Here is a 12,626-nt window from a genome sequence, read left to right on the forward strand (position 1 = left end):
TAGTGAAATGATGCATGCACCTCCTGGAGCCTCGGGTACCCATTAATCACTTGTCTTACTGTTCTATGTCTGCAGTATTGTCAAAAGCAGGCAGAATTTCCCAGACTTTCTTCCACTGTATGCTCATCATCATCTGCCAATATTCCTAACTCATTAATCCATTTATTCCTCACCTGATTTACTCTTTTACCACCTTTTCTATTCCTTCATGATCTTAAAAGATACAGGTGTGATTTCTACACATTAACTGGTTGCAGTTAATCATTGTTGGGCTCTGTATTCAAGATTACTGCTCTTGTGGTTACAAGTGCTAATTCAAAGCAATTACACCTTTATTTTTCTGAGAACAATGCTTCTTGGTGTGAGTTCCAATGTTTTTTTCAAAAGCGTTATTTTTTGTATTGTTCTGGTGCTTACTGCAAACATGCTAATAAGTGGTTATCTAGTTAGTGCTTTACAGTCAGTTTGGGTTCACAATATTTAGTACTCTGGGAAAAGATCCAAGAACCCACTTCTGCCAGTTTCAACAACACCAAACTATCCCTTTACATTATCTTACACTTGTCCATCTCCACATTTATAAAAGGGTTGAAGGAAGTGTAAAAAGGTGAGGATGTCTTTATAAGGATCTCCAGATAAGGCAGCCCCAAATTTGGTGAAGTTTTTTAAGGTGCTGGTCATAACCTCTGCCAGAACTGCAACCCCTCACATGAAGTAATATGTGCTCATAAACACTACTGCTGGAAATGTGACCCTTTATACTCTGCAATTTATACTTGTGAATAACCGTACTGGACTCAATACCGTTCATATGTGGCAATATATCTTATGAAAATCCTTGCTGCTACCATAACCCTTCATAAATAACAATATATATCTATGAATACAGAAAGTTCTTGGGTTATGTTGTACTCAACCTATGTCATTTCATGGTTACGTCCTCACCATCTCCCATAAAATTCTATTCTTCATGTAACCAGTAAAATACATACACTATTAAAAACTATGTTTTGGATTCAAAACACACGCATTCATGTCATCGTCAGCTTCTCTGAGCAAAAGTTCTTTCTCAGACAGAATACAGCTAAAAGTGGATTGGCTGACTGGTTGCCACAGAGATCTGCTGGCCAATGACAGCCCTCTACTTCTGTTCAATTTATAGACATACGTCGTGATGGCACTAAGTTTGAACGTTGCCATGATCGTGATTATTTGACTGTTGATGGCAAAAATTACTCAATAATTTGCTTTATATAATTATTTCTTAATGAAAACATGAATTCAACAATAATTTTAACTTTAATATAGTGGTATGAAAAATCCCACAACAGTCTGTTGTGGTGATGCGTCATCACTTGCGAATCCAATTCCTGGACTGTCCTCAGATTTATGACTGCAAATTGATGACGACATTGGTAACAATAAAAAACAACCCTCTCCAAGATCGATACGATGAAATGTATTTTATAGTCTTACTTATTGTTAAAATTCACAAGCTGAATTACAGTCAATTTGATCATGTTTATTTTTACATTTTTTGGAATGTTTTTGCAGAAAACAAAATGTGTTAGTGAACTTATGGTCTTAACCCTTTAACGCCAAAGCCCTATTTACAAAAACGTCTCCCGTATGCCGGCAGCGTTCGGTGAGTTAGCGCCGAAGCGGAAAAAATTTTTTTCAAAAAATCACAGCACGCTTAGTTTTTAAGATTAAGAGTTCATTTTTGGCTCATTTTTTTGTCATTGCCTGAAGTTTAGTATGCAACCATCAGAAATGAAAAAAAATATCATTATCATATATAAATATTGGAATATATGACAGCAAAAAAAAAACATATAATTGTATACAAATCGCGCTGTAAGCAAAACGGTTAAAGCTAATGACTTAATTTTTTTTAGTTGTATTGTACACTAAATTGCGATGATTTTGGTATATAACAAATTTTAAAACGATCAAAGCAACACAGAGAAAATATTTTCACAAAATGATGCATGAATTCATAACGCGGAAAAAAAAATTTTTTTTTTAAATTCACCATAAATCGAAATATTGTGCTAGAGACTTCCGTTTGTTGAAAAATGAAGCTAATTGATTGAATATTACTAGACTGTAAGTGTTTTAGCTTACAATTGCAGTTTTTCGACCATTTCGTCGAGTTAAAGTTGACCGAAAAGTAGAATTTTTTCTATTTATCGTGATTTATATGAAAATATTTCAAAACTGATAAAAGCTACAACCATGGGTTATTTTTTGTTGTATTCTACATGACATTGCACATATTTTCATATATAAAACTTTATGTAACAACTAATATAAAACGGTGCAAATATTACGACAACGAGACGAAAGAATTTCTGAGATGTTCGCCGAGTTATCAGCGCAGACGCGTAAGGAAAATGTTTTTTAAAAATTCACCATAAATCGAAATATTGTGCTAGAGACTTCCAATTTATTGCAAAATGAAGGTAAACGATTGAATATTACTAGAATGTAAGAGTTTTAGCTTACAATTGCGTTTTTTTACCATTTCGGTCGAGTTAAAGTTGACTGAAGGTTGAAAGTTTGGCAGTTATCGTGATTTATGTGAAAATATTTCAAAACTGATAAAAGCTACAACCATGAGCTAATTTCTGTTGTATTCTACATGAAATTGCACACATTTTCATATATAAAAGTTTATGTAATGACTAATGTAAAACGATGCAAACATTACGACAACATGATGAAAGAATTTCTGAGATGTTCGGCCGAGTTACCGCGCGCAGACGTAAGAAAAAAAAAATTTTTTTTTCAGAAATTCACCATAAATCGAAATATTGTGCTAGAGACTTCCAGTTTGTTGCAAAATGAAGGTACATGATTGAATATTACTAGAATGTAAGAGTTTTAGCTTATAACTGCGTTTTTTTACTATTTCGGTCGAGTTAAAGTTGACCGAAGCTTGAAATTTTGGCAGTTATCGTGATTTATATGAAAATATTTCAAAACTGATAAAAGCTACAACCATGAGTTATTTTCTGTTGTATTCTACATGAAATTGCGCACATTTCCATATATAAAACTTTATGTAACAACTAATATAAAACAGTGCAAACATTACGACAACGTGATTTAAAGAATTTCTGGCGCGGACGTAAGGAAAAAGTTTTTTCAAAATTCACCATAAATCGAAATATTGTGCTAGAGACTTCCAATTGGTTGCAAAATAAAGGTAAATGATTGAATATTACTAGATCGTAAGAGTTTTGGCTTACAATTGCGTTTTTTTACCATTTCGGTCGAGTCAAAGTTGACTGAAGGTTGAAATTTTGGCAGTTATCGTGATTTATATGAAAATATTTCAAAACTGATAAAAGCTACAACCATGAGTTATTTTCTGTTGTATTGTACATGAAATTGCGCACATTTTCATATATAAAACTTTATGTAACGGCTAATATAGAACAGTGCAAAAATTACGACAAAATGACGAAAGAATTTCTGAAATTTTCGGCCGAGTTTACAAGGGGCGTAAGAAAAAGTTTTTTTCAAAATTCACCATAAATCGAAATATTGTGCTAGAGACTTCCAATTTGTTGCAAAATGAAGGTACATGATTGAATATTACTAGAATGTACGAGTTTTAGCTTACAATTGCGTTTTTCGACCATTTCGGTCGAGTCAAAGTTGACTGAAGGTTGAAATTTTTTGTAGTCGACGTTTGCTACGTCCACTCGGCATTCAACAGACAATTTTAGTCGACGTTTGCTACGTCCAACAGGCGTTTAAGGGTTAATTGTCCCACTATTTTATTACTGATGATCTTAATCATCTCACATTTATTTAATAGTTTATTAATATAGATAATAATGAACTATAATGAATAAATAACTAAAATAAAAAACATGAAAACAGGAAAAAAATCGTACTCTTCATTTTCGAGACTCCACTTCATTTTAACTTAACAATTATCTGTTTATGTCTTGGCCTAGGCATCTACATATGCAGTTGAATTCTATCATTTTTATCATGTTTTATTCTTCATTTTTGATCTTTTACCATGAGCTTTAATTCAAACAGACACTCTGGCCCCCCTATTAGTCCATCTTAACGAGGGTTGACTATAATATTATACCACCCTAATCATCGTAAAATTATTTAAAATCTGAATTTCATACGTAGGCAACACAAAACCACCAGTAGCAAGTTCTCTGGCCACAGAAACTAACACTCTCTCTCTCTCTCTCTCTCTCTCTCTCTCTCTCTCTCTCATAATACCAGTACTGTACTGTACATATCCTCTAATGAAATATCAATTACTGTACCATAAGTATAAAAATCCGAAATTAAACAAACCCAGGAAGTTCACTACAGATTGAGTAAGAGCGTGCATGCGTCGGTACGTGTTGCTATATTAAGTACAGTATATAGTATACTGTACTTCATTACAAGTTTAGTTGACAATGATTATCAAACATATTACTGTATAACAGTACACAAGAGAATATTTTATCGATGTAGATGTTTCATCTCTAATCACCACAAAAATATTTAAAATCCAAATTTCATACACAGGCAGCACAAAATCAACATTCTTACTCTCCTCTGCAGCTACAGTTTAAACGTGCCTGTCAAGTCTTGTCCCCAGCTAATTTCTGTGCTGAGACTTTGATGTAAACAGCGTGACGATAAGCAAAAATTGCTGATAACTGAAAATCGGTGATTTTTGGGGCCTTTTCAGCGAATTTTGGCACTTGTCGATGCCAATACGTGCTGAAAATCACCAATTTTCAATTATCAGCGCCAATATGTGATTATTTGCACCGATAAGCAGAAATCAGAGCATATCAGCCATGAAAACCACCGATTTTCGTTGCTAAACAAGCCCCGAAAAACCGGATCACCGACAACCGAGCCCAACAATAACCAGGGACTGTCTGTATTTCACTTACAGAATCCATTTTACACTGTGCTTAGACTTTGATGTAAATGCATCAGTTCTCTCTCTCTCTCTCTCTCACTATACATATCCTTTTGTGCTTAGACTTCGATGTATACACCTCAATTCTCTCTCTCTCCTTTGCAATGCCCAGTATGCAAGCCAACCACAGGAGTAAAGGTCAGGAATTGTTTCTTTTTATTTACTGTACGGTACAGTGCTGTAATTTATCACAGGAGTAAATGTAAGGATATTTACCCTTTTACTTTATGTATGTGCTGAAGAATTGTTTTCTTTTCTATTTTCTTTATTTCTACTAATTCACTTCATTATTTATGCTTAAGTTCCGACTAATGGACAAAATCGGGTTACGTCATGGATGTAGGAACGGTCTCGGAAGTAAACCGAGGACATACTACAGTACAGTCCATAAACTTAACCAAGGGATATTCCAAAGCCTTCAAACCTCACACTGTCATCCAAAAGAGCAGCAACCGAGGAATCATTTTGTGATCAAGAGGATTGTTCCGAACTAAAAAAAAAAAAAAGTCACAGTATAAAAGATGTGTTGTCATGGAAGTACAAACAAATTCTCTGCAGCTTCCTTACTCAAGTCTGCAGAAAGTAAAACACTATCCTTGAGTGAATCAAATCCTGCTCTCTTTGAGATCCAAGGAGTACCAGGAACAAGAGTGTGTACAAAGTCCAGATGGGCCAAGAGCAGGACACTGCAGAGGCTGGATTTGTTGAAGGGTGGCCAGGTAAGAAGAAAAGTAGAGATGAGGAACAAGAAGTATAACTTGAAGGCAAATAGAATTTCTATCTTTTATTTATTTATTCTTTTAATACCTTTCATATTCCTTTATCACCTTACAAGATAAAAGGTGTGATTTCTACACCTTCATTGGCAGCAGTTAACCACTGCCAGGATCTGTATTCAAGATTGCCATCCTTGTGGTTACAAGTGCTAATTCTAAACCAATTACACCGTTATTTTTCTGAGAACAATGCTTTTTGGTGGTTGTTAGTGCAAGTTCCAGTGTTTTTTTTCTCAAAAGATTTAATTTTCAAATTGTCTTGGTGCTTACCACAAAAAATTTAACAGGTGGTTATCTAGGTAGTGCTTTACAGGCAGCGGGTTCACATTACTTAGTGCTCAAGGAAAAGCTTCGACAAGTCCTGGATGTATCCTCTGCAAAAAGTGAATCGCCTGGTATAAAGCAGGCCTGCGCCACCAAGAACCCATTTCTGCCAGTTCAACAGCACAAAACTCTCCCTAAAGAGCATCTCACCCTTGTCCATCTCCACATTTACAAAAGGGTTAAACAAAGTGTAAAAAAGTGGGGATGTCTTTATAAGGACCCCAGTTAAAGCAGCCCAAATTTGGTGAAATTTTTTTAGGTGCTGGTCAGGACAAGAAGAGAAGCATTAAAGATACAACTAATGAGAATACAGCTGGACGTTGGCTCTGCCAGCAATGGCAAGCAACAAGAAGAGCTAGTGATGTGTGGAAAAGGACCTTGAAAAATGACGACAGCATGCACAGGGGTGACTGGTATCTATACAATCTGCAGAAGACTAGTTGAAAATTGCTGCCTACAAGGAAAGGATGTAGGTAAACCCTGTTTAATGGAATGACCTGGAGAGTAATGACATAACCATGAGTAAAGGATTGAGGACACTTGTGTTTGTGAGCATGTTGAGGGCCCAAACCAAGAAAGGAACTAACAACACTACAGGGAGCTTGTCTAGTGTTCACCTTACTTGATGGATTAGGTGAGAAAGACACCGGGCTGGTTCTTCAAGATACTCTTTGGAGGGGCCAATGTAGGGAATGGTAGGCTAGACCTTTCATAGAAGGAATGTCTTGTTACTGCAGACAGTTTGGTAACTGAAGGCAGCTGCATTCATAGGAGCAGTCAAGACCACAAAAGACATGGATGGATGGTTCATAGCAGATGTCAATGAAGTCATAGGCATAAGCAACAAGAAAGTTGGAAGCATATTTGAAAAGGAAAGCAAAGAGCCCACGTTTAACTCCTCTACTGACAAATCAGCCACAGCCAAGACCTGGCCTTCGAACTCAAGAAGCAAACTTTTTCTTGAAATGAACCAAGAAAGAGGCATCTGCAGACAGAAAGAACCCCCAGTAAAGGGAAAGGAGGAAGGCAGGAGAGAACTAGAAACAAAGAAAGATGCATCTGCAGACAGAAAGAACCCCCAGTGAAGGGAAAGGAGGAAGGCAGCAGAGAATGAGTAACAAAGCTTCAGATCAAAACAGTGAGTGACAAAGAGACTGGAATTCCCCTCCCATGAGTGATGGGGACATCGCCTACACTTCCACAGAGTTTTGTCAAGTACGAAGACAGGGGATGCAAGAATGCCTACATCATACTCTTAATATTTTCAATGTGAGGTGGCACCATCTTGGAGAAGGAAGCCTTGTCAAAAGTCTTGACAGTTGTAGGCGAGGTCCATTTTTAGTTTTCTGTAAAAAAAAACTATTGAGATGGCTTTGTCTGTTCGTCTGCACTTTTTCTGTCCGCCCTCAGATCTTAAAAACTACTGAGGCTAGATGGCTACCAATTAGTATGTTGATCGTCCACCCTGCTACAAATTGGTATGCTGATCATCCACCCTCCAATCATCAAACATACCAAATTGCAGCCCTCTAGCTCAGTAATTTTTATTTTATTTAAGGTTAAAGTTACCCATGATCATGCATCTGGCAATGATATAGGACAGGCCACCACTTGGCCATGGTTAAAATATCATGGGCCACAACTCATATAGCATTATATTGAGACCACTGCATGATAGATCTATTTTTGGTGCCCTTGATTACATGCTGTACAGAAAACTTGTTTGTGCTAAAGAAACTTTGGTGCACTTTTTACTTGTTTACAACTGGGTCTCTGCGGCTCTCTTCCCATCTGCTTTTGTAATCCATTTTGTGAATTAAAAACCTTACTCCATGCTTATTTTGTAATCCTGAGCAATTCTTTGTGAAACCATCTGTTACAGTCAGTACACAGTATAGAGTTCAACCCCATGCATAGAGCCAACGTTTAACTCCTCTACTGACAAAATCAGCTACAGCCAAGACATGGCATTGAAACTCAAGAAGCACACTTTTTCTTGAAATGAACCAAGAAAGAGGCAGCTGCAGACAGAACGGACCTCCAATGAAGGGAAAGGAGAAAGGAGGAAGGCAGGAGGGACAGAGCAACAAAGCTTCAGATCAAAAGAGTGAGCAACAAAGAGACAGGAATCTCCCTCCCATGAGTGATGGGGACATCGCCTACACTTCCACAGAGTTTTGTCAAGCAAGAAGACCAAGGATGCAAGACTGCCTATATAATACTCTCAATACTTTTAACGTGAGGTGGCACAATCATGGAGAAGGAAGCCTTGTCAAAAGTCTTGAATGCTGTAGGTGAGGTACATTTTTTATAACTGGGTTCTCTGCTCCCCTCTTCCCATCTGCTTTTGTAATCCATTTTGTGCATCAAAAATCTTACTCCGTGCTTATTTTGTAATCCCGAGAAATTCTTTGTGAAACCATCTGTTACATTCAACCCCAAGCATAGAGCCCAAGTTTAACTCCTCTATTGACAAATCAGCCACAGCCAAGACCTGGTCATGTAGCTCAAGCAACCTTTTTCTTGATATGAACCAAGAAAGAGGCATCTCCAGACAGAAAACTCCAATGATGGGAAAGGAGAAAGGAGGGAGACAGGAGACACCGAGGAATAAAGCTCAAGATCAAAAGTATACGCAACAAAGAGACAAGAATTTCCCTTCCCATGAGTGATGGGGACATCACCTGGACTCCCACAAGAAGTTTTGCCAGGCAAGAAGACAGATAATGCGAGAATGCCTATGCCATACTCTTAATACTTTTAACGTGAAGCGGCATCATCATGGAGAAGGAAGCCTTATCAGAAGTCCTGACAGCTGTGGGTGTGGCCCATTTATTACAACTGGGTTTCGTGCTTCCCTCTCTTCCCATCTGCTTTTATAAACCATTTTGTGTATTAAAAATCTTATTCCATGTTTATTTTGTAACCCTGATTAATTCTCTGTGAAACCATCTGTTACATTCAGTACACAGTACTGTATAGAGTTCAGCCCCAAGCCTTTCCTACAACAATCCAACCACACAGTCACTTTCCTAATAGAACCTTTCCCATCTTCCTTTTCATTCATCATAAGCTTATTGCTTACACTGATTTTCAGTCTTCTCATCTTGATTCAACTCTTCCCCCTTTTTAACATTTCCATCAAATTTTCTGATTCTGCAGTTGGCACTATGGTCAACACTAAAACATATTATGTAGTGAGAATAAGCATAATTATGCTTCTTTCAGACAAAAATCTTAGAATATCAGAACACATGCTCTCAAGATAAACAAAGTATTAAGCAATAATTTAAAAAGAAATAAACATTCTCAACATAGTTACTACTTTCTTACCTGAACATTTGGTGCAATTACAATTAGTTTTACAAATATCAAAATCTCAGGGTAAGTACTGGCAAGATAAACTATTAATGGCAAAATTATTAAAGAAATATTATTTAACTCCAATGGCTGGCTCTGAAGTGTGATTAAGACTTACAGTATTACCTATTTTTTGGTAAACATGAATGCAATTACTTTTCATTCAACCAAATTTCTTGGAATTTCACTTTTAACAAAAGAAAATTTATTAATGTAAATTTAACAGCCTCTGTAAGCACATTATTCTAAAAATTTAACAAGAAAAATCACCTCGTCTAGTTAAAGCACAGACACAAAAATCACATTTTGATATGAAGTGCAGGTTCTCTGTGAAGGAGACAAAACAGGCCAAAAGACTGCATAAGAAAGGGAAAGCGCAGATATGCAATGGTAGGCCAGTAGCCCCAGCATAATAGAACCTCGCGTTTTTTAGCACGAAATAAGATTTTCATTTTTCCTCACTCAGATATATCCAATAATAAACCATATCTGATAAGCTTAGGTCCATTAAGCTGAAGTTCTACTAACTCACAGTAACGCAGCAGTGGAAAACCTGCCTCAGACCAGAGGGTTACGTGTGTGCTAAATTAGGTATTAAAACTCACAGCATTAAACATAACACATCAAAATAAAACAAAATAAAAAATGTTTAAATGAAAATAAATGAATGGTACATCACAAAAGGCCAAAAATATAGGTAATAATCACTGAAAAAGAGCTGAGTGGGTATTTGGGCAAGAATAGGGGCACCTAACTTCATTCAAGGTCTGTCATGTTGATGTGGTTGTAAGCCAATCACACAAACTATGGCTATTTATGTTTGTCTTTGTAAGAGCAAGTGCCCATTTAACATACCCAAATATAACATTAAAAAACATCATATAAAATTAAGAATCATTTTCATCAAGCAAAAAGCCCTCTGAGCATCACTTTCATTCATTCACTATCACATGAGTCTTGCCTCACCTGCAATATCAACGTGGCCTTTTTTTGTGTGAATCTCAACTCCTTGGCTACATGACAAGCAGTCAAAGAGTTATCTCCAGTAATCATAACAGCCTGAAAAATGAAAGGTAGAAATTATTTATTAATCCTCTTCATCTGTTATTACTGACAAGCAACACATGATAGTTATCAAAAATCATTATCAGCTTCATTAAAACTACTTTAAATTAAATTTGAGTTCAAAAAATACTAATCTTACACATTTACTCTTATCTTATACATCTGACAATAATCTAGAATACAGCTGAAAATTACAACACACATCATCATTCTCAGTAACTTTTAATCTTCAAGGGCATGTTGTATTTGGAGCACTATATATATATATATATATATATATATATATATATATAGGCGGTCCCCGGTTTATATACTGGGGTTCCGTTCTTATATATATAACCCGAAAATATATAGCCGGAACATCGTTGAAAATATCAAAAATCATAAGAAAATCTTACTTTTAATGCTCTGGGTGCATTGAAAACGATGTAAACTGCATTATTATTGAGTTTTATATAAAAACCTTCAAATTATGATTATCCTGCCATTTTATATTTCTTATATATTATATACTGAACATATCGTAATATAAATAATTTCTGATGAATATATTTAAAGCGCCAGAATCGAATATCGGAATATATACTGTATATATATATATATTATATATATATAATATATATATATATATATATATATATATATATATATATACTGTATATATATATATATAATATATATATATATATATATATATATATATATATATATATATATATATATATACATGAATGTCTTTATTGCCATACCACAATATAATATGAAGATAAAAAGGCCCATAAAACCAATATGAACGTTGCAACCATATATTTCGAGCACTTCCTTGTGTGCCCCTGTTCACTGGTAAAATATGGACAGATGAAATGTTACATGGGTATATATGCAAAGCATATGTAGGTGTGGCATTAAGTCTCCGATGGTATGCAGGTGACTGTTTCCCAAGAAGGAGGGAAAATAAACAATTCCCCAGTGGTTTTTGGGAGTTAATGAGGCCAAAAACCAATGGGAAATTGTTTATTTTCCGTCCTTCTTGGGGAACAGTCACCTGCATACCATAGGAGACTTAATGCCACACCTACATAGGCTTCATATATATACTTTTGTAACATTTCATCTGTCCATATTTTACCAGTGAACAGGGGCACAAAAGGAAGTGCTCGAAATATGTGGTTGCAACGTTCAAATTGTGTTTTATGGGTCTTTTTCTTCACACACAATATATATATATATATATATATATATATATATATATATATATATATATATATATATATATATATATATATATATATATACTATATATATATATATATATAATATATATATATATATATATATATATATATATATATATATATATATATATATATATAATATATAAATATATATATATATATATGTATATGTATATATGTGTATATATATATATATATATATATATATATATATATATATATATATATATATATATATATATATATATATATATATATATATAATATATATTATATATATATATATATAATATATATATATATATATTCAATTCAAATGTCGTTTAATATCAATTCACTTGGGAATATCCCCTGATGGGGAATTATCAGCGAAGGGATAATTCTCCACCAGGGATATTCGCAAGTAGCGTGAATTTGATATTAAACATCATTTGTAGCTTCAGGAATGTATATAAATCACAGTGTGATCAAAATTTCATATTAAGAGCTGCGTGTTCCAAATGTATCAATGAGCTGTCATGGTGGAGGTGGGTTAATGCCAAAGCTAAGTATAATTTCCCTGCTCTTGACGGATAAACAAGTACAGCAGATTCGGCATTAACTTATGCCTCTCTTGATGGCTCAGTGGGTACACCGTCGACCGGAGTTGTTGGAAGGTAATTGTGTCGAGGGGTCCAGACCCAGCAGTACAGATCCATGTATCACTTATAAATTCCCCTTTGGTGATAATTCCCCATCGGGGATAATTCCCGAAGTAGCATGAATTTGATATTAAACAACATTTATAGCTCCATGAATGTATATAAATCACGTTTTGATAAAAATTTTATGATAAGAGCTACATGTTCCAAACGTACCAATGAGCTGTCATGGTGGAGGTGGGTCAATGCTGAAGCTAAGTATAAT

The 12,626-nt window shown here is 35.1% G+C and overlaps 1 protein-coding gene across 1 annotated transcript in view; it reads right to left on the reverse strand.

Annotated features, from left to right (window-relative positions):
- LOC136833926 (endoplasmic reticulum transmembrane helix translocase) overlaps positions 1 to 12,626 on the reverse strand; it is a 250,579-nt gene that overhangs the window by 52,688 nt on the left and 185,265 nt on the right. The window contains exon 15 of the mRNA XM_067096210.1: positions 10,387 to 10,479. Within this exon, the coding sequence (XP_066952311.1) occupies positions 10,387 to 10,479 (93 nt within the window). The remainder of the gene's footprint in view (positions 1 to 10,386; positions 10,480 to 12,626) is intronic.

Source organism: Macrobrachium rosenbergii, chromosome 4 (genome assembly GCF_040412425.1).
Source record: "Macrobrachium rosenbergii isolate ZJJX-2024 chromosome 4, ASM4041242v1, whole genome shotgun sequence".
Taxonomy (NCBI): Eukaryota; Metazoa; Arthropoda; class Malacostraca; order Decapoda; family Palaemonidae; genus Macrobrachium; species Macrobrachium rosenbergii.